We start from the raw sequence: 24,318 nt of genomic DNA, 5'->3' as shown, positions 1-24,318 counted from the left end.
CAAGCTAGAGAGGAAGCAAGAATCATTCACCATGGAAACTAAGCAAACAAGGGCCATTTACTTAAGGGGCAAACAGTTCTTTATTAATCATTGTGGTCATCCTTGCATTAAGCTACATTGCAGTTGTTTGTAACATCGTGTGGTTTATCTGTTTTATAGACTCATTTGCTAAAAAGAACTACATGGATTACTCTCAGGCAGTTACTTTAGTGAGTCATTCTTCCTACATGAATATTTAGCTGTTTTAGCTGTAGGTAGATATTTTATGAAGGACATTTAATAGCACCTCATATACATTCTTTGTTTAATTTAGCTAGTTTCTTTAATTACCCTATACTCTTGAGCTGCTAGACTTATCAGGAACTGCATTGTTTGATAGCTATATTTCAGTAACTACACTGAAAATTTGTGCAATCATTACTTGCACTTATACAACAATAACAAAATTATTTTAATAGTATAATGTTATAGATTAAAATGTTTTTCCCACATTTAGCATTTTTAAAATTATAATATGCTTTATAACCCTAATCTATTTCTTATGAAAATTTATTTTAAGTCAGTGATCTGTCTTTCAGGAAAATAAATACAAAGGTTTTGATTTTGGTATTGTCAAGGCAAAAACTGGAAAAAAGCTTATACCATAAATACAGCATGCGTTAAAGAAATTACAGTAAATTCATACAATGGAATTCTATTAGACATTGTACCATCATATAAATATAACCAAAATGGATTATGTGTGATGTTTATTATGTTAAATGTAAAGGCAAAGATTTGCTATTTCTTCTTAAATACTTAGATCACAATTCTAATAAACGAATGGCATTGTCTTCCATTATGTAACAAAAATCTTATGATCAGACATTTTTCCATTCAAATAAATGCTAATATTAAAAAAGCAAAATTAAATGATTGAGTCTGGCTTTAAAATACAAATTTGATGTAAAAATGAAAAACATTTTATTGTGAAATATAAAAGATATAGAACACAAAGACATCAGTTAATTAATAACAAAAAAATAGTTATCCACACTGTCCTTTAACAACTTCCACTCCCCAAATGACTTATACACTTAAGTGTTTAGAACTGAAAATGCAGCTCTGTAATTACACTCCCTATTATTCCAGTCCACGGGTACATGTGGTTATACAATACAACACTTGAAATGTAGCCAGTCCAAATTGGAGTGTGCTGTGAGTATAAATACACCATGTACCTAATAGGAATAAAGACTTACTAGGAATAGAATAATGTAACATATCTCATTAATTAGTGACTTAGAAATATTGATGACATATTGAAATAAAAATAATATAGTTTGACTATATTAAGTTAAATAAAATATATGATCCACAATAACGTTTCTTGTTTTTTTTAATGGTGAATACATATGTGTTACCATTTTACTTCTGTTGGACAGCACTGCTCTGTAACTTTGGTTTCTTAGAGACTAAAACCTTCAAAGCCTTCATTTCTGACTCAAAGTAAAATAATAAAATGAGGTACTACTCATAACTTCTTTTTGACACTTTTTGGACCAAAAAAAACCCCAGTAATCAGAACACCAACCAAAAAAAAAAATCAAATTTACACAGGGAGCACTTTCCCTAGGACCTCACTCTTCCCTCAGCATGGAGCTATATTAGTAAACATAGATGTGGCTGCCCCATATTCTAGTTCATGTGCCTTACAGTAAATAGGACCGATGACTGCACCTGCTGCTTCAGCAGGGATTTCCAGAGTTACTTTATTTTTTTTTCTATTCTCCCATCTTTCATTTCTTTTTAAAATATATATATGCTTTTTTATGAAAGCATACAAAGAGACTAAATCATTATTTTTCCTCTATGGATATTTTAGACATCAATGGTTTTTAACAAATTACCATTTGGTCATAGAGCTATTTCTTTGCATAAAGAATTACTCAAATGACTTTGGAAGCGTGACAAAAGTCAGTAATAGATCAGAATTAGAGATCATCATCCCAGTTATTTTCCTTGATAAAGTCCTAGTGCCGCCCAACTGTGGTTTGGGATCTAGAAATATGCAGATATGAAGGGTAAAGTGTTTTTTGTAGACTCATTTCAGAAGTCTAATATTTCTAGCTAAAAATAGTTCTTACAAAGGTTTCTGTTCATGGAATGTTCTTTGTTCTTTGAATAATTCTCTCAGGGTAAGCCAATGCAAGGACAGTATTTTTGTGCTTTATCTTCATCTCAGTAAAATTTTAAATATACTCTTTGAAGATTTCACTGACTATTACTGGTAGTTTCCAAGGAAGTCATCATTAACTTCTCAGATATGTGAGATTCACCTTTTAATTACTTAATTAGTAATTAAGTAATTAATTAAGGAAAAATCAATTAAACTCTTCAAACTGCTAAACATTCTGCCCTCAAGATGCTTTCAGCTTGGTGATGAAACATTTGCACAAATATAATGAGATGTTTGCTTTAATGGAGATTTGTATGGTCAAAGTGAGGAGTCACAATGAAGTAATTAGAGCTGGAACATGAATATCAAAGAGGTCATAGTAAAAAGCTGGTAAGAAGAGCTTGAAGAGCTTGAAGACCTTCAGAGCTTTGAAGAGCCTTGAAGGTCGAATCATGAAAAACACCTTTCCAGTTTTTTTTTTAAAGATTTATTTATTTATGTATACAAGAACTGGGGTACAGGCTAGGGATGCAGGGGGTGAGAGAATTCACCAGAAACAGAGTGGGGAACAGAACAGACAGATTGACCAAAACACACTGCTGAGGAGAGCAGCGGGCGAGTCAGTAGAGGTATGCTAAGCCAATGTGTGTTGCTCCCTGGCTGGCCGGGAATCAAACTGGTGTGTGCAGAAGCTGTGGGATTGCTTCACAGTACAGTGCTTAATCCCTTGCACTACCAGGGAGGCCCTTTCCAGTTTTTGAAAAATGGAATCCTTTACTCAAATAAAACATTACACCAAGTCTCAGTGAACACAAGTAAATAAATTACTACTCTGGTTGAAAAATCAGAAATCCTCCTAAATCACTGGGTCCAAAGAAACCCCAGAACTTAACAAGAAGAAATTAAAGATAACCAAGACTTTTAACTTAGTGAATGTTTTTGCCATTCAAAAAAAGATTAACCTTTTATTTTTCTCTTTAATAGTTCTAGAGCTACTGTTGGATGCCAAGCTCCATAATAGTGAGAAACCGAGAACTTGTGTGATGAATTGCCCTGTAAGGCTGTGGGAAAACACTTTTCTCAGAGTTTTTCAGGCTGTTATTCACCATGACCTTCCAGCACAGGTGGCCTGGTAGGTAACATGTAGCTTTGAGATGTAATTTGCATGTTCAGAGAGCAGTAAATATGTAACCTTGATGGATAATTCACATGTACAAAACCCACTTCTGTAAACTAGGCCCAAACTTTGGCCTTGTGCTGGCTTTGTGTATAAATCATACAAATGCTAACAGGGCTCCTGGGGAAGGAAGGGGTCACTCACTCACTGGCCACTGGGAAGACATGGGGCCACTGTTGCAGCCAGAGCCCAGGAAGGCTGCTGCCATTGCCATGTATCTTCTGTTTCCTCATAATAAAGACTTGCTCCTGCTCCCCACATATGGGTTTCATGACTTGCTTTCTTGTCAGGCAAGCTTGTAGCTGAGGCCCACACATGGCTATGAAGATGGGATGGCACGCAGATGAGTAGGAGGCCTGACAGTTGGCACAGATGGGCAGAACAAGTTAGAGAATAGTACGAGACATTTGGCATCATGAACAGGATTGCAGGCTGCTGGCTGGCCTCTCACAGCCTCTCACTGCCACTCACTGGGCACTGGGCCACTGCTGCAGCCTGAGCCCAGGGGGCTGCTGCTGCTGGACACTGCCACTATTGCCTCCAGTCCTGTTTGAACATGAGGACTGAATCATGGACTATAGAGCTCTATCCAAACAATTTGGTCCACCACACTGACCATGAAGCACCATGATAGAAAGTGTTAGATTCTGAATTATGATTATCTCACAATCTCCTGGAGGGAGAAGGCCAAGAGTCTGCATATTTGGAATTTAACCCTTCAGTGTATGCTCAGGTGTAGCCCAACACAGAATAAGCTATGATGCTGCACTCCTCTATCTCATGTTATCTTTCAATTTATCTTTGAATGCTATCTATCATTTAAATATCTTTTCCTACCTTCCTTCAAGGAGTCAGGCTACATTTTCCATGCCCATACTGGCTCCCTCATGTATCAGTCTCTCTCATAAGGCTTTGCCTAGTTCAACTATATCTAGCACTCTGTAGTGCCAGGAAGGCACAGTATAGGTTTTCTATGATCCAGGCAGATGGGTAAAGGAGAGTACTGGAGCCCTTGGTGGCTTTTCAGGCTTTTATTGAGCTTTTTACACGTGGTGCAGCAACCAGGTACATGGCAGGCAGGCAGAGGGGCCAGTGAGTCAGGAGGCTGGCAGGCCTCTCAGCCCCCAGCAAATCTTCACTCTTTCTGGCTCTCTGGCATTCCCTCATATATGTTTCAATCATATCTACACATACATGTAGATATATACATACATGCATATTATAGGCCATAACCATAATCTGTAATATTAATCAATACACACACACACACACACACACACACACACGCTGAATCTCAGTGTAACTATAATTTTTATAGGAGGCCGTGGTTAAAAATCTTTAATATTCCAGACTAGGGAAAATGCTGTTCTACCTCCACAGTTTTCTGTGAGAGTGTAATTTAATTGAGTCATGATAGTGGAATGGCATATAAACACATTCACTTTATACTTAATTTTCTCTTAGTTTGGAAATATTAGTAATGGAGCTGTGAGATAAATCTTTGATTTATTCTCTTAAGCAATACTATAAGCATAAGAACAGTAATATCTTCTTTTTATAATTGTCTGTGGAAAAACTTTTATGAAAAGTTCATTGATCACATGCATGTGGGCTCCATCATCAAGACCCAATCACTTCCCAAAGTCTCTACCTACAAATATCACCATATGGGGATTAGGATATTAATGTATGGATTTCAGGGAGAACAAACCTTCAGTTCATAGCAAAGTCAGGACAGTTTTTTTTTTATTTATGCATGCAAGAACTGGGGTGCAGGCTAGAGGAGTGGGGGGTGGGGGTGTGAGAAGATTCACTAGCAACAGAGTAGGGAGCAGAACAGGCAGATCTACTGAAATATACTGCAGTGGGTGAGACAGGAGAGGTCTGCTGCGACATGTGAGTTAGCTCCCAGCCTGGATCAAACTCTGGCCACTGTGGCTGACGATCTCTTGATAGAGCTGAGATTTAACCCCTCGCCACCAGGGAGGCCCAAAGTCAGGATAGTTTTAAATGAAAGTGTCAGGATTAGACATCTTTGTTTTGTATCTATGGGAGGGAAGCATTCAGTCTTTCACCATTTAAAATTATGACCTAGGGCCTCCCTGGTGGAGCAGGTGGTTGAGCGCCGCACTGTGAAGCTGTCCGCAGCCTCTGTAGCATGGGTTCGATCCTGGCTGGCCAGTGAGAATCCCACATGGCAAAGCAGACCTCTCCTGTCTTGCCCGCTGCTCCCCTAAGCAGTGTATTTCTTCAGTCTGCCTGTTCTGTTTCCTGCTCAGTCTCCAGTGAATCCTCTCACCCTCCCGTGCATCTGGCCTGTTCCCCAGTTCTTGCATAAAAATAAATCTTTAAATAAATAAATAAACATTTATTTATTTTTATTTTTATTTTTTTATTTAAATATTTTATTTTATATAATTCTTACATCTTTTTTCATCTTTGCACAATATATGTATTTTCATTTTGGTTATATTCCCCATACAATTGCACCTCCACCCTTATTTTGACTCTAGTCCTTCCTTTCCCTACCCCTTCCTCCCCCCCTCCTATAGTGTGTCTCTGGTTTATAGTTGCTTGTTGATTTTGATTTTTGCTTTGTATTGATTAGTCTTTTTTCTAAATTCCTGCTATGAGTGAAACCATCCAGTATTTTTCTTTTTCTTTCTAACTTATTTCGCTGAGCATGATCCCTTCTAGCTCCATCCATGTTGCTGCAAACTGCATGTGTTTATCTTTTTGATTGCTGAGTAACATTCCATTGTGTATATGTACCACATCTTCTTGATCCAGTCATCTATTTTTGGGCATTTGGGTTGTTTCCAAAGCTTAGCTATTGTAAACAGTGCTGCTATAAATATAGGGGTGCAGGTGCTCTTTGGAATTACTGTTTCTGTGTCATTTGGTTAAATACCCAGGAGTGGAATTGCTGGATCATATGGAAGCTCTGTGTTTAGTAGGTCCAGAAATCTCCACACAGCTCTCCATAGTGGTTGGACCAGTTTGCACTCTCACCAAAAGTGCAGGAGAGTTCCTTTTTCTCCACAACCTCACCAACATTTGTTGTTGCTAGTGTTTTTAATATGTGCCATTCTCACTGGTGTGAGATGATATCTCATGGTAGTTTTGATTTGCATTTCCCTGATTACAAGTGATGCTGAACATTTTTTCATATGCCTGTTGGCCATTTGCATTTCTTCTTCAGAGAAGTTTCTTTTTAGCTCTTCTGCCCATTTTTTGACTGGATTATTTTCTTTGTTGTTGTTGAGTCTCATCAGTTCTTTTTAGATTTCTGTGATCAGTCCTTTATCATTAGTGTTGTGTGCAAAAATGTTCTCCCAATCGGTGGGGTTTCTCTTTGTTTTGATTATTTTCTCTTTTGCTGTGCAGAAGCTCTTTAATTTGATGTAGTCCTAGCTGTTTATTTTTGCCTTCACAATCACTGCTTTGGGTCATGTGTCTGTGAAGATGTCTATGAGGTGCATGTCATGTAGTGTTTCGCCTATATTTTCTTCTATGTATTTTATGGTTTCGGGTCTTATGTCTAGTTCTTTAATCCATTTTGAGTTGGTTTTTGTGCATGGTGTGAGGTAGTAGTCAAGCTTCATTCTTTTGCATTTAGCGACCCAGTTTTCCCAGCACCATTTATTGAACAAACTTTCTTTGCTCCAGTGCATATTCTTTGCTCCTTTGTCAAATATTAGTTGACCATAAATCTGTGGGTTTATTTCTGGATTTTCTATTTGGTTCCTTTGGTCCATGTGTCTGTTCTTGTTCCAATACCATGCAGTTTTGATGATTATGGCTTTGTAGTAGAGTTTGAAGTCTGGGAGGATGATGCTTCCATTCCCTTCCTTTATTTTTTTTTGTCAGGAGGTTTTGGCTATTTGGGGTTTTTGGTGATTCCATATGTATTTCATCAATAATAGTTCTATTTCTTTGAAGAATGTCAATAACCATTTAAAAAATATAAAATTATGTCCTAGAAGTTTTCGACAGATACATTTATCAGTTTGAAGATGTTCCCTCTATTCTTAATTTTGTTGTGTTTTTTTTTCATCAGCTGTGATATTTCCAAATACTTTTCCGGCATTTATTAAAACAATCATGTGGATTTTGTCTTTTATGTATGTAATTAACCAATGTTTAAATGTTCTATTCCTGGGATAAAGCCCACTTTGTCATGAAATATAATTATTTTTATATATTGTTGGATTGGTATGCTAATATTCTGTTGATTTTTTCAGTTTTGAAGGATATTTTGCTGGATAAAATATCCTTGATAGGCTTTTTCTTCCATATTTTAAAAATATAGTTTCATCATATTCTAGCCTGCATAGTTACTGATAGTATAATTTTAAAAAATCTGTTTCTCTTTAAATTATGTTTTTCTTTTCTATGATTTCAACAAACTTTCCTAATTAGGTTTGATTTTTCACAGTTTGACTTTATATGGTTAGGTGTGTTTTCCTGTGTACTTATTTTGTTTGCTGTTTCCCAAGGTTCTTGTATATGTCGTTCTACATCTTCATTTGTTTTATAAAATTTGTGACCATTACATATTCAAATAATTCTTCTACCTCATTGTCTCTCCTTGATGCCTCAATTATATATATAGTAAATCATTTAATGCTAATTTCCAGATAGTAATATTAATATCTGGAACATTATATAAAAAATAATATTGGAGAGGCCTCCCCTGTCCACAGCCTCAGCAGCACGGGTTCGATTCCCGGCCAGCTAGGGAGATTCCCACATGGCATGGCAGACCTCTCCTTTCTCTCCCTCTGCTCCCCTCATTAGTATATTTCAGTCGTCTGCCTGTTCTGCTACCTGCTCTGGCTCTGGTGAATCCTCTCACACTCCCACGCCTCTGTCCTGTACCCCAGCACTTGTATAAAAATAAATAACTCTTTAAAAAAATAGAGGCCTCCCCAGTGGCACAGCGGTTGAGCGCTGGGTTGCAAAGCTGCCTGCAGCCTCTGCAGCACTGGTTCGATCCCCGTCCACTGGGTGAGGGTCCCCTATGGCATGCAGACCTCTCCTGTCGCCCACTGCTCCCCCCAGCAGTGCATTTCATTAGTTTGCCTTTTCTGCTCTTCGCTCTGGCTCTGGTGAATCCTTTCACCCTTCCACGCTTCTGACTATACCCAGTGCTTGGATAAATAAATAAATCTTAAAAAAAAAATATTGGAGACTGGTGTATCTACACTTAGAAATGTTGGTTCATTTTTCTTTGTCTCCTAGTATAAGTTTGCCAATGTTGACAAAAATGGAGTTGTATTTGGGTTTTGTTTTACTGTACTTATTACAAGCTTAAAAGTCTTCCAGTGGGAACTGAAGCTTTCTTGTTCTTCATAAGAAACCTGGAGCTCTTGAATTATTATTTTTGACCAGTGCTACTATTCCACCCTCAGCTTTTAGTATTCCAGTATGCGTACACTGCAGGAGAGAGACCCAGCTACACTGATAGAATGCTAATGAGTCTGCTTTAGGCTTTGAGTACCTGAGTCTCAGAGGTCAGAGTTTGTCCCTTTTTTGGTAACAGTTTTTGGTAAGGAATGATATTGCTTGTCGTCCCCTTCGGCAGGTGTTTTTTTTTTTTTATTTTTATTTTTTTTTAATCTTAAATTTTATTTTTATATTCCCCCATACAATTGCAAACGCCCCATTCTGACCCCAATCCTTCCCCTCCCGCCCCCCACCCCCCAAAAAGTGTCTCTGGTTCATAGTTTTTTGTTGATTTTGATTTTCACTTTCTTATATTCATTTTCCTGGTCCCTTATTTAAGTTTTCTAGATTCCTGCTATGAGTGAGACCATCCGGTATTTTTCTTTTTCTTTTTGGCTTATTTCGCTGAGCATGATCCCTTCCAGCGCCATCCATGTTGCTGCAAATTGCATGTGTTTATCTTTTTTGAATGCTGAGTAATATTCCATGGTATATATGTACCACATCTTCTTGATCCAGTCATCTACTTTTGGGCATTTGGGTTGTTTCCAAAGCTTAGCTATTGTAAACAGTGCTGCTATAAACATAGGGGTGCAGGTGCTCTTTGGAATTGATGTTTCTGTGTCCTTTGGGTAAATACCTAGGAGTGGAATTGCTGGATCATATGGAAGCTCTATGTTTAGTAGGTCCAGAAATCTCCACACAGCTCTCCATAGTGGTTGGACCAGTTTGCACTCCCACCAACAGTGCAGAAGAGTTCCTTTTTCTCCACACCCTCGCCAACATTTGTTGTTGCTAGTTTTTTTAATATGTGCCATTCTCACTGGTGTGAGATGGTATCTCATGGTAGTTTTGATTTGCATTTCCCTGATTACAAGTGATGTTGAACATTTTTTCGTATGTCTGTTGGCCATTTGCATTTCCTCTTCAGAGAAGTTTCTTTTTAGCTCTTCTTCGGCAGGTGTTTTTAATTCCATCATTCCCGCTGGTGATAGCTAAACTTTGGGTGGACCACAGGACAGGATGGTTCCCTGAACTTCTCTCCTGTTTTATCTCTCTCCCTGTAATAACTAACCTTTACCAGGGATTAGGGGGCAGGAGAGTTTCCTGCCTCAATCCTAGAGATGAAATTGCTTTTGCTTTATGTGCAAAAATGGTTAGGAATTGAACATTGGGACTGTAGGGGCATGAACTAGCTCATTCTGGTACCAAAGCACTAACAGGATTTCCTGTCTCCTAGGAATATCCTTTCCTAATTTCATGAAGCAATGTCAGCAAGCATGTTAGTTGAATATGATGAACTCATCAGGAGAAAATGAGGACATTTATCTTATTTGCATAGTGACTGTGTTTTGGACAAACTAGGTCTCTTCAGTATAGATAAAATAACATTTCCACCCACTGATAGGCATATAGCTGTTGAGGTAAACTCAGGTTGTTGTGGGGTGGGTGATACCCTCCTCCCAAGTCCTTCTCAGCTATATTTCTCTAGCACTCAACACTTTCTAGCAACTCAAAACTTTTTGAAGAGCTGGATTATTTTTGGTAAAACAATGTTTAATATATGGGAGGGAAGATAGTTTCATTTCACTTAAATGGCATCTTCCAAAGATGTTAGGCCTGAATAATTTTTATTTCTGCTAAAGAAAAACAAAACAACAACAATTAAGAAGTTGTATTGGGACTCCCCTGGTGGCGCAGGTAGTTGAGCTCAGTGCTGTGAAGCTGTCTGCAGCCTCTGCAGCACCGGTTCCATCCCTGCTGGCGGGTGAGGGTCCCACATGGCATGGCAGACCTCTCCTGTCTCGCCCGCTGCTCCCCTCAGCAGTGTATTTAAGTCAGTCTGCCTGTTCTGTTCCCCACTGTCTCTGGTGAATCCTCTCACCCTCCCACGCATCTGGACTGTACCCCGGTTCTTGTATAAATGAATCTTTTAAAAAAAAGTTGTATTTTCAAGTAAAACATACATGTTTTATATCCTGCTTTTATTCTCCTATATACTTTTTTTTCAGTAAGATTTTGTACCTGGGAAAGTAAATTACACTGTAGGTTCTATTTCCTTATTTAGGGAGGAAAATAGCAAATCTTTGATTCTTGGTTTCATATAGAGTCTTTGAGATAATAATTTTTATGTGCAAAACACTTCACTTAGTTTTATAAGCATTCATTGGTATATTGTTTTATGATCTTTGCTAGCTTCCGATTGAGGTAGAAGTGTATTTTCAAGTCTTCCGATTTCTCCTGGTCCTTCAACCATATTTTTGGTGAGATCACCCCATTTAATAAATACTACATGAAAGTAAGCCTGCGGCAATTGGGAGAGAATTCCACTGTCCCATCATTGCACACTCCTGTTTCCTAATTAGAAATTGTTAAATAGGACCTCCCCGGTGGCGCAGCGGTTGAGCGCTGGGTTGCGAAGCTGCCCGAAGCCTCTGCAGCGCCGGTTCGATCCCCAGCTACTCCCCGGCCACCGGAGGAGGGTCCCACGTGGTGCGCAGACCTCTCCTGCCGCCCGCTGCTCCCCTCAGCAGTGTACTTAGGTCCTTCTGCCTGCTCTGCTCCCCGCTCTGGCTCTGGTGAATTCTCTCACCCTCCCGTGCTTCTGACTGTACCCAGTGCTTGTATAAATAAATAAATAAATAAATAAAATAGTTAAGCATATTAAAAAAAAAAAAGAAAAGAAATTGTTAAATAAATGCTAACATCCTTGACTATCACTAGAGTTAACTCTGGTGCTCCCGTAGGTGTTAGCGGTTATCTTAATCTATGTTTATAAGTTTACCCCTCCCCCACCCAACCCTTACCTCTTCCCCACGTGAAAGCAGAGAAGGAAACAGTCCTGGAAGTTCTCACAAGGCAACTGTCAACCTCCCTTCCAAGACGTTTGCCTCCTTCCCTCTGGAGGGCTGCAGACACCGGTTAGGCAGCATTTACCCTGGGGGTCACCGGTTCCCAGAAGTCAGCATGGCCGACCTTTCCGTTCAAGCGCGTAGAAAGGATGGCACCGCGTCCAAGGCATCAGGTGTTACCATCTACTCAGCACGGTCCAGCGTGAGTCACACTCCAGCCATGGAGGGAGACCTAGTGGAGGTGGAGCCTCAAGAGGCGCAGGTCCAGTCTTCTCAGGACAACGGGGCCTTGGAGAAAGTGGACACGAAAAGCTCTTCATATGGGATGACGGTTGCAAACAGTCTAATCAGGTTCTCCAATTTAAGAAAAAAAGGGGCCTCTACCAGGAAACCAAAAAAACGACAAGAAAATTTGGATCCGCCTTGCGGATTGGGCTCTATAATTATTCCCAGCTGGCAGCGCTTTAATAATGTCCACTGCTTCCTAGTTTTCTACTGCCTCTTGGTCATCTCTCAAGGTGAGCCTGGGGGACAGCGATGCGGGCGGCAGCTGAATTTGGTGAGGTAGGGAGGCCGGTGAGAGACAAATGGTATGTGTGCAGGGCCTAGTGTAGAGTGGGCTAGCTTTAGCCAGCTCTGGCATGGTCTTAAGATATGTCTGGAATCAAAACAGGTTAACTGGGTCACCACCTTGGGTTGGGCTTCGTCATTGCTTCACCTCATCAGGCACCTGACTAACACAGTTCCCCCCTCACAGTTTGGATAATAAGGGCCTAATCTCCAGAGAACCAACTGGAAGGAGGGTCTGTTGCTTAATGTTCAATTCTGAGAAGTTCAGTGTTGAATCATTTGGGAAATTAAAGTTGAAAACAGTATCTGTGACCATCAAATTTTTCTGGTTCTGACCACAATTTTGAGACATACGGACCAAACCACTTTCTGTCTGAATCTTGTTTCCTCCTGTATGGAGAGTAAAGGTGATATGTGACTTGAAATAATCTTTATCAGAAAACCCAAACTCAAAGGAGTCTGTCATTGCCCACACATCTCTAGTTGATAAGAGTCCACCACTCCCATCACTCCTAGATTCTTTACTAATCTGTTTACATTAATGATTTTAGAGTTTGCCAAATATGATCTCATTTTATTCTAAAATTCAATGTCTAAATAAGTGCAATAAAGACTAGATAAGAAACATATGAGAGAAAAACATCAACATAAGTTTACTTTGAGATCACCAAAGAATTTCTTGAGGAAGAAGCATACATACTTTGATAAGTAGGGACAGATCTAACAGCCATGCATGTAGTTAAAGAGTATTTATTGAATGATGTAGTGAAAAAATGGATGAAAGAGTGAGTGCTATAATAAACACTCAGATACGGGAAAACCTTGTTTTGAATGGAAGTGACACTTGTGACTGGGTAACGGTTTCACCTAAGTACCTAAGCACTAAAAAGGGTAATTATGTTGATTTTATTGAGTGTGTCTTCCAGGAATTAGTATATAACTGAAGCAGAAAAGATATTCAATAAATATGTTTTGAATGTATAAATGAATTTTTTGAAAGAAGGGAATGACAAATTGTGGTCACATTGTGATCACATGTCTTTAAACAACAGAGTGACAATTTTGAAAGGATACTAAAGTATTTTTACTTCCCACTAATATATTGAGAGGTAAGGAAGGGGTTTTACAGGCATCATCTTACTTAATATAATCTCCTTATTAGGTGGATAATGGGAAGTCACAGAAGACTTTTGAGCAAGTGGTTGACAGTGTTTGGTATTAGTTTCATAATCTGACTTCATACAAATTATTAGATCATTTGAGTATAATATTCAGTCATCCATTCATAAAAAATGATATATTTCTTTAAGTGATCTATTTATTATTTATTGCTACATTTTCAACAATTTTGACATAATTTCGAACATATGGAAAGGGTATAAATTTATTTTGGCTAATTCTAGACATTCTTTTCCATAATAATTTTAGAATCAACATATTGGTTATATTAAAACCTTACTAGAATTTTATTTTTTTTAAAGATTTATTTATTTATGCAAGCACTGGGTACAGTCAGAAGCGTGGGAAGGTGAGAGAATTCACCAGAGCCAGAGAAGGGAGCAGAACAGGCAGACTGATGAAATACACTGCTGAAGGGATCAGCCGGGGGCAGGATAGGTCTGCGTGCCATGTGGGACCCTTGCCGGTGGCCGGGGATCAAACTGGAGCTGCAGAGCTTCGCAGCCCAGTTCTCAACCGCTGCGCCACAAGGGGAGGCCCTTTACTAGAATTTTAATTGTGATATTTATTTTGTAGAAATTGAGATCTTAATAATACTGTGTATTCCAATGCTTCACTGTATATCTCTTATTTAAGTTTTCTGTTCTAAAACTTTGCTAAATTTAACTCTTATCATTTATAGAATGATACTTTTGGCAGATTCCTTAGGACTTTTTACATACATGATTATGTCAACTGTGAAACACAATAGTTTTACTTCTTTCTTCCTAATCTGTATTTTTAAAATTTATTTTCCTTACTTTGTTGTACTAGGTAGTACCTCCAGTACAGTGTTGAACACAAGTTATAAAACAATGCATTCATTTATTTTTTGCTGATTTTAGGTAGAAATCACTTACAGCCTTTCACAATTAAATGTTAACTGAGAGTGATTGTACTTGTCCTTTATCACTTTGTGGATGTTCCCAATTAGTCTTAGTTGTTTGAAAATTTTTATCAGAAATTGGTGGTAGGGCCTCCCCGGTGGCACAGTGGTTGAGCTCTGGCTTGCGAAGCTGCCCGCAGTCTCTGCAGCGCTAGTTTGATCCCGGGCCACTAGGTGAGGGCCCCACATGGTGCGCAGACCTCTCCTGCTGCCCACTGCTCCCCTCAGCAGTGTATTTCATCAGTCTGTCTGTTCTGGTCCCCGCTCTGATTCTGGTGAATTCTCTCACCCTTCCGCACTTCTGACTGTACCCAGTGCTTGTATAAATTTAAAAAAAAAAATTGGTGCTGAATTTTATCAAGTGTTTTTTTCTCCCTATAATGGTCTATGGAGACCATTATATATTTTTCTTCTTTATTCTATAAATTATAGATACTTCATATATATTTTATATGCATAATATTATAGATTGCATTTACTTTGGGGGGATAATCAACCTTACATTCCTGGGATAAGCCCTCATTCTGGTTTGTTATCATTTTTCTATATTGCTGGATTAACCTTTCCAAAAATTTGTTAAGAATTTTTTATGTGGGTTTTTGTCTGCCTTTAGTATCAGGTAATACTGGCTTCATTAATTTAATTGGTCTTTTCTTTCCTTTCTGAAAGAGCTTATGTGGGATTAGGTGCCTATACAAACTCTTTCTGAATCAATTTGTCAATTTATTGTCTCTCTATGTCAATATCAGTACATGTTTATTGCCTATCAACTCCAAACTTGTCTTTTTTGCCTATTCTGTGAAAATTTACTTGGGTGCATTTTCTTTGCCAGATATCACAATATTAAACATAATGTCCATAGAAAGTACTGGGGAACAACTACACAGGGAATTTTACATCTTGGTTCTAATGAATGTGAAAAACATAAACCCCAAAATCATGATCCTCTGTTCATAGTAGAAGTAACTATTCCTCCTACAGCTGAAGAAAAAGCAGCACCTTGCTTGAAGAAACTGTATTTACATCTCTTGAATTAAAAGAATTCTATTTGCACTCATGACCTACTCCATAGCCACTTTTTTTTGCTACCAGATTCATAACTAGAATCCTATCCCAGAATTTCCGAACTCACTATAAAGTTTGTCCTGAGAAATAATACCTTAAACACCCCAAATCTGCCTGCCACTTCCATGATGCTTATAGGTATCAAGTGGTTGGGTGTGTGCAGTGTTATGCTTTCCAAAATGAAGGAAAGTTTCTTCATTTCTACCACCCACTACCAAGAAAGAAACATAATTCTTGGTACAACTGCAGTATTTTGAAAATGAAAACTATTTAATAAAACTATTCCATGGTTTTATTAAAGCCCAACTCAGCAGAGGCACTGCAAAATAGAGGAAAGACAAATCTCCTGGGGGCAGAACAAAAAGTAGTGCATCTGACTGTCCCTATTGCCTAGATGCCATGCTGCCTTTGCTGAATGATTTGACCATCTGATGACTGGGATGGATGGATAAGGGTTCTGACTCTCTAAATGGACAGAAATATCCCAGATAAATATATTCACTAAAAGAAACTCATTGCAGAGGAAGCTCTTAATAATTGGGTAAATAGATAAGCATCCTGTGAATATTAGCTAGCATCTTTTCCCAGACATCAAATATCTTGTTTAATGGGTTCATTTTTATAGTGGGAATTGAATCAAAGATGAGGATAATACAAGAAATGAATAGATGGATTTATCTTCACCACAGTTGATTTGGCTGTTGCCCTACTGACTGCTTGATTTGCCACCAGGAAAAGTCAACATAATCTAGGAAATTACTCTATTCCTTAGTTAAACCAAGCAGCAAACTGGAGGCAAGTTGATTACATTATCTGCTTCCACAATGGATTGGGCAACAATTTCTCTTCACTGAAATAGATATTTACTTTATATATATATATATATGGGTTCTTCTTTCATCACCAGAATGACTTTAATGAACAACATCAAAATCACCTATTTATTCATTCATTGCTTATAGTGAAGGAACTCATTTCAGAGCAAGAGAAATACATCAAGAAGTTCATGTTCATGGAGATCATTGATCTTACTACCATCTCAATAACCAGAAAATCTTGACCTTAGACAATTATAATGCCCTAGTGAAGACTTAGATAAAGTTCTAGCTAGGCAATCAATACAAAACAAAACAGAACAAAAAAACTTGTGTGTTGTCCCATAGAGTGAGATACACTCTGAGGCAGCAACTTATATATGTTATCTGAGATCAAGAGAAGAGGGGTGAGTAGTAGAAGAAGGAAGTTATAAATATCAACGATGGTCTCATAACCATATAGAGAAATAAAAACTTTAGGAGCTCTGCTTTTTTCTCTTGTTTATGTGCACACACAAACATACATACATATATATATATTTATGTGTGTGTAAATATTCCAATTTTTAAATTTTCTCTTTATCTTTCCTTTACTATTTGACAAAAGAGTATTAACTGAGAGAAATTTGCAAATTCATGTCTAGATTACAAAATATTACTGAATTAGAGGGGAATTAATTCCTCAACTTCAGAGATGTGTAGTTACTAACAGAACATTTCTTACTTTGACCATTATCCTTCTTCACCCCATCAAAAATGAGAATTAAAGAAACTTGTCCTCTTGGATTCAGGGAAGATTTTATATCTTTTTTCCTTCTGGCCTTGGTTTGTAAAACTGCTTGACTCTAATACAGGCATAGGGTTCCTTTTGCAACACAATTCCTCAAAAATTCAGTTAGTTCTGTGATATGTTTGATTAACTATATTTTATAAACTACTTACACCTTTGCAATTTAAGTTTTTATGTAAAAGAAAATTCATATTGTCATTGAACTAGAAGGATAAGCATGACCTTGAAATGGATATGGTGACCGAATGGATTATGTCTGTCTCTTTTGGGGAGGTGAGAACATTTGTTTTTAAGAATGATAATTGCAAAATAGACCGAAGCATGATGATGTTGCTATTAATTTGGTAAGGCTATTTATATATGGGAAGAACGATAAAAATGTATCCCGGGTCATGTACAGGATGAACTCTGCCAATGATTTCTCTATTGATCATAAATTCCATGGTTCTACTTCTGGATTATGCCTATTTGGAAGGGGTCTGCCAGCCGTAACCTACATTTTCCAGACTTTCTTGCCAGCTGGTTTCCACTAAGCACTGTCAATGAGAAGCTGTGGCAATAGAGTTGAAAAGGAGGGAAAAGGAGAGAGAGGGAAGCATCTTCTTCCCTCGACCCTTTCCAGCTATATTTTTGGCAGGTGTGACAATGCTGGGTGAATAAAGGCTCTGGAATTACTCTCAGTGGTCGATGAAGCTCCATGAGCAACAGTGGATGATTCAGCAACAATAAGCTCATGGACTCTAGCTTTGGAAACTGCAAGGGCAGCAGAAGCAGCAGGTGGCTCTGAGCTAGCTCTCCAAACTTTAGTAGGAGGTGGATCCTGGCTTCTTATCAAAGAATTAGTGATGGCAGTGCCAACAGTAATAGCAGCAACAGCCTATGCCCCAGCACCTTTGACCACAGAAATATTATGAATTTTGATTAGTAACTCTTTTCCCTTTTCACTCCAACAAATGTGTTATCTTTAGTAGCCAACCCCTAAACGATTTTGTTTCTAGCATGTAGTGTGATTATTGTTTTCCTAGCTAAATGCTGAGTGACAGAAATGCACACATATGATTCCATTTATTTAGTGTTCAAGAGCATGACAAACAAATTCTATATTGTTCGAGGATGAATGTATTGTCAAAAAAGTGTTTAAAAAATTCAAAAATGGTAAGCTTCAAACATAAAATGTGGGTTATGGAGAGAAAGAGAAGAATGTGTTTGAGTCTATGTTGCCTTCAATTATTTTGACAATGTTTTAGTTTCTGTTCTGGATGGTAGGCAGATAAAGTAGTCATTAGATTTATTTATTTTGCCTTTATAGTTGAAATATGATTCATTAAAATAAAGATCAATATTGAGATGATTAAAATATCAATATTTTCAGTAAATGACACATACAGCTTTAAAAATAACTGTAAAATTCAATAGAAAGTATTTCACACAGGTTAAATCCAATTAATATTTTAGAAAAGACATCCTTATATGCTTACATATCTTAAATATTCAGAATAGTATAAAATAAACTTAAATCAACGTGAATTAAAATTTAAAAAAATTAAAATGGTAATCTATTTTATCTCTTAAAATGCATATTACTCCTTTCTTTTTTTCTTTTTACATTCTAGGTATTGTGTTTAGTTTTATAGATCTGAGCACTGACCTTTTTTATCAGGCAAATCATGTGAGCAACTATAAGCATTTTTTGTTGACAGAGACTTACGATGTATCATCTTGCCTGTCAGTGCTTCTCCTATTATTCTATGGCAAGAGAAGAAATGTACCAAGATTGCTTGCACTTGCCTCCTTTTTAGTAGGATTTGGATCACTTTTATTTGCCTTCCCATACTTCAGTGGAGAAATTTATCAAAAGGATGTAAAATATGCCGGTAAGATTTTTTATAAGATACTGTCATACCTCAAATCATTATTCATTTAAACTATTGACTATAGGAACTTACAATGGACTGTGATTCCATATACATCTATCGACCTATATCTATTTATATGACTCAGTTTATTAAGTTAATTAATTGTAGCTCCCTGTAACATAGATGCCACCATTCTGTAATCTTCTCATGATCATAAATACGTCTATGTGTGAGACTGGCATAGGAAAAAGGAAGTATATTTAGTATAATTATTTCATGAAAATTTCTTTCAATTTTCATATAATTAATATCTTGAGAACTTTGGTGATACCTTATGTCTTTCTGAATGCTTTAATTAATACCTTTATTTTGACCACTGCACTCATACACAAATGCAGATACCAACATAAACAAACTTACATACATAAAATGTAAAGATTGCCTCTCTTCTAGTGACTCCTACCATTTCAAAATGGGAGATGTCCTTCAAGACTTTGAATCTAAAAAGATGAGTGAGTTTTGGATTTTATTTTTCCCTCATTTTTTATTAGTGTAGTGGGCTATTCCCACTACATAAAGACAATTTGAAGTTTTTTAAAGATTTATTTATTTATGCATACAAGAACTGGGGTGCAATCCAGAGGTGCAGGGAGTGAGAGTATTCACCAGAGAGAGTGGGGAGCAGAACAGGCAGACTAACTGAAATACACTGCTGAGGGGAGCATCGGGCGAGACAGAAGAGGTCTGCTGTGCCATGTGGGTTGCTCTCTGGCCAGCTGGGGATCCAACTTGTACTGCAGTGGCTGATGATAGCTTGATAGCTATGTCTTTAACCCCTGCACCACCGGGGAGGCCCCTATTTGAAGTTTTTAGAGCATAATTTCTAACACTATTGCATCAGGTATTTCTGTCGTGTAAGACTTATAAAGGTTTTGAAGTGCTCTTACTTGTTTGACAACTTTAAACTGGACTTTAGGGAGATACGAAAGAAGGCATGAGGATGGCTCTGTGTGTGTGTACATTTATACACATTATAATGTGTACTTATACTTATGGTATTTAAGAAGCATAGGTATGATGTATGTTTATAACATAAATTAAAATACTTCATATGAAATACAATAGTTTAAACGTAAACATGTTTGAATACTATATAGTACATATGTAAGCTGTATAATATATGCATGTCTTTATATTACGTTTATAGAATATAAATATGTAGGATAAATATTTATTAATTTTTAGAGTATATTTGTAATATTGTTTCTTATATTTTAAAATGAGCAGTTGGTTAAGCTAGAAGATGACTTTTGAAAAGAAGGGAATAGAAAATATTTCATTCCTATTCTCTTAATTCTGTTCTAAATAGAAAAAGTGAAAAGTTAAGAAGCACCGCCCGAGGCATTAAAGATGCTGCTTGATCAGGATTCATTGGGACTCATGGGAGTAGAAATAGTGCAGCCCTCTTCCTTTGTGTCTTCTTTATAACATGTAAATTCTACATACTTTATTTTCTGCTTGTAATTGGAAACATGCAATCTATCCAACAAAGCCTATTCGTGTATTTAACTGCTTCACCCTCTACTTGGTATTGGAAAAGCAGAAATAGTCTTTGCAATAGTTATTTCATATACTCTCTTTGCAGATATTTAATTTTGTTTAAATATTTAGTTCTTATATAACTCATTTTCTACTTCATATTCACATCTCAGTATATGTATATATTTTTCAAATTTCTGCACTTTCGTTTCTGCAAGTCTCACCTATTCTGCTTTCTGTTTATCTTCTCCAGTTGCTCCTGTTCATCTTCTTTTGTGAGTTTTCTGAATCTCTTTGGACAGTCCATTTATTTCCACCTTCCATAGTGTTTCTGTCTCCCCCACCCCTTTACAGTTTTCTGTACTCATGACAAGTTGATCGTCAACCCTGTGCTGCAGATATGTAGATAACATACTCCACTTAATCCTTCAGAAGTTGAAACTAAATTTCGTCCACTAGTTATGGTATCACACTCCAATCTTTAGTTTCTAGATCTCTACATTTAATTGACTACCCACCATAACTGGTTGCATTGCACTTTCATTAATGAAAACTTCTAAATATCTATTATCCCGCTCTCTGATGATACTCACTTATTCTTCCAACTCCAAGAAAGATAGCAGATCCTCCTTTCATTGGTATCTTCATTCTACAGAATTCTACTTTTTCCCTTTATAAGTCTTGTAGTTACTTCCATTTGTAGCTTATTTTATGTTCCTTTTTATAAATATTAGATTATTTCCAATATACTCTAGTCATTTTCCTAAGTTCCCTCTCCTATTGGCATTTCTTGTCACTGGCCTGGAAAACTTTATATATATATATATATATATATATATATATATATATATCTTTCTTTCTTTTACCAGTACCTGCGTTACTGATGAGCATTTTAGAGAAAAATCACACAAGTGGACAGATTGACTAGTCCTGCAATGAATTTTTTACTGTCGACCTCAACTATGCTCTCAAATAGATCCAATCCCTTAAAAATATGTTTTTAAGTCCACTCTCCCTTCCATAATTCACAACAAAGATTTTTAGACTTTTTTCATGTATTATTTAATTAAGACTGCTATAATAAAAGTATCATAGACTGGGTAGCTTAAACAAGAAATATTTCTAGAGCCTTTTTGGTGGTGTGGGAGTTAAAGATACAGCACTCTGAAGCTTTCCCCAGCCACTGCAGCACAAGTTTGATCCCTGGCAGGCCCGGCAGCAACCCATGTGGCAAAGCAGACCTCTCCTGTCTCACCTGCTGCTTCCGTCAGCAATGTATTTTAGACAATCTGCCTGTTCTGCTCCCCACTCTGTCTCTGGTGAATTCTCTCATCCCCCCACACCTTTGGCCTACACCCCAGTTCTTGTATGCATAAATAAATCTTTTTTTAAAAAAGAAATATTTCCAGCCGCCTTGGAGGTTGAGCATCTAAGATCCAGGTACTGGCCACTATGGTTCCTGATAAGAGCACCCTTCCTGGTTTTGTCCTCACACAGCAGGAATGGGGAGGGAGGGAGAGAGGAGGGAGGGAGGGAAGCAGAAGAAGGAGGCTTGGAGGAAAGAGGGAGGGAGGAAGAGAAGGAAATTCTTGTGTCTCTTCTTTAAAGGGCACTAATTTCATTCATGAGGGCTTTACCTTCTTGACTTAGTTGCTTCTCAAAGGCTTCCTCTTCAAATACCAATTTGGGGAGGACAAAAACATTCAGTCTGTATCACCTCACTTTACACTTACCTTCAGTGTTGGGTGGAAAATATATGCTATAATAGAAATTGCCTTAACTTCTCACCATCAAAACAATAATTTCTTGTATGTTTACATGCTGACATTCTTTACTACTTCCTTCTTGTTAAAATGGAAGGGTGATCCTTTTACTCAACATTCTGTACGTTTGTGCATTGGTTAGCTTCTCCTTCCTTATGCAAATTCTCCATCTTTATTGGTTCCTGCTCATAAGCACATAAATATGTTCTTTTTTTCATTCTAAAGTTAAAAAATAAAATAGTAGACAAGTCCCATAGTCCTATTTTTTTTTTACATTGCACAATCTCCTCATATTCATTGACAACTTTTTAAAAAGAATTGTACATGTTTCCTGGCTTTATTGCATATTCTTTCCTCAACCCACTTTAACATGGTTTCCATGTACTCTAAAGAGTGCAATGGGGGGCCTCCCTGGTGGCACAACAGGTTAAGACGCAACCTATGAAGCTGTCCGCAGCCACTGCAGCACAAGTTCAATCCCAGGCAGGCCAGGAAGCAACCCACAGAACAGCAGTGTTCTGGCACAGCAGACCTCTCCTGACTCGCCTGCTGCTCCCCTCAGCAGTGTACTTCAGTTGATCTGCCTGTTCTGTTCCCCACTCTGTCTCTGTCGAATCCTCTCATCCCCCACACCTCTGGTCTGTACCCCAGCTCTTGGATGCATAAATAAATAAATCTTAAAAAAAAAGGTGCAATGGAATTATTTTCACTATGCCACTCATATATTTTGCTATTTAATATAGTTAAACTTCTTATTAGTTATATTTCTTGGATTATCACCAGCAATTTATAGTACTAACTGCTCCTTGCTTCTTGAATTATAGTTCAAACAAGAGAGTTTTTTAAAAAATAAAAGAACAGGTGACCAGATATTGAATTTATCCTATTGGTGGAAAGCATTTGTCTTCAGGTGTTGGACAGCAGAAATCTCAGGACTGTGATTCTCAGGAGAAGAGAACCAAACAAGTTACATTTTCTCAAAGAAAGCTAGATTATTAGACTAGGAACATATTTGATTATCAGCAGGTTGAAGGACTACCATGCGTTTAATTATCATTAATTCAAAGTGATAATTGCGTGGTTGTGTGTTTGTCTTCAGTTACATTCAGCTTTAATTGAGGTGTAGATGTAGAGTAGGCAGAGTTTAATTTGACGTGGGTTGCAATATTATTAAGGGATTGCATGATCTGATACAGTAAGGGATTTAAAAGTGTTAAGATGACAATGAGAGAAGTAAGGACATGGAGAGAACATTGGGGTAGTGAAAAGGAGCAGGATAAATGGATGATGGGCCTTTAGGATTGTTGGCATTGTATTACCAGGTGTGTGTTGGAAAGACAGAGATGGTTTGTGCGCAGGAAGCTTGAAATTATAGTTAAGAAAGGTTTGCAGGTATTGTTTTTGAAAGTTTCCAATGAATAACTAAAATAATTGGAATAAAAGTAATGGTAGCAGAGGAGTTCTAGCAACTAAGAAATTAGGAGGTCAGAATGTGGAAACATCACATTAATACTGATATCGCCACAATTAATATGTCTATATAACATTAAATCATCAATTCTGAATCACAAGTATAGAGATAGCTTCCATTTAACATGGAATCAAATATCATTTCCTATGCATACTGAATCACCTGAAAATTTCCATTAGTGTACTATTTTGCAATCTATATTGGAACCGGTTTTCCACACTAATACTTAAGAGTATTTGCTAAATCCTGATGAAAATGGATATAATCAGAGAAATCTGATAGCATTGCTTGAATCTTCCAATATATCAATAATAGCAAATGCACTTCAACATTTACTTACTATTGTTCTATCACCATGTGAATTAAAAAATAAAAACTTAAGAATTTGATTGCCACCTAATAACTAATTCTAACAAAAATAATTTTTCCTTGTGTAGTGCCTTCACTGTCACTACAAATAAAAGAGATACCACTTAAAACCATTATGAGATACTATCTCATGCCCCGAGAATGGCATATATTAAAAACACCACCAACACAGAATTGGAGAGGATGGGAAGAAATAGTAATCCTATCACATTGTTGGTGGGAATGAAAACTGGTTCAACCATTACAGGAAGCAATCTGGATATACCTTAAAAATAAAAAAAAAAAAAAGAAAACAAAAGCAGAGAATAAAAATGGTAGTCATCAGGGCCTGAAGCAGGAAA

At 37.3% G+C, this 24,318-nt stretch overlaps 1 protein-coding gene across 1 annotated transcript in view; it reads left to right on the top strand.

Moving 5' to 3' along the window:
- Positions 1-11,591: 11,591 nt before the first annotated feature.
- Positions 11,592-24,318, top strand: part of LOC119260799 (solute carrier organic anion transporter family member 6A1-like) — a 29,899-nt gene continuing 17,172 nt past the window's right edge. The window contains exons 1-2 of the mRNA XM_037529878.2: positions 11,592-12,153; positions 18,593-18,853. Coding sequence (XP_037385775.1) covers positions 11,751-12,153; positions 18,593-18,853 — 664 coding nt within the window. The 5' untranslated portion in view covers positions 11,592-11,750. The remainder of the gene's footprint in view (positions 12,154-18,592; positions 18,854-24,318) is intronic.

The sequence above is a fragment of the Talpa occidentalis genome, unplaced genomic scaffold (genome assembly GCF_014898055.3).
Source record: "Talpa occidentalis isolate TD23 unplaced genomic scaffold, MPIMG_talOcc4v2.1 talOcc4.6, whole genome shotgun sequence".
Lineage (NCBI taxonomy): Eukaryota > Metazoa > Chordata > Mammalia > Eulipotyphla > Talpidae > Talpa > Talpa occidentalis.
The sequence above is the reverse complement of the archived record's forward strand: the minus strand, read 5'-3'. Positions and strand labels throughout refer to the sequence as shown.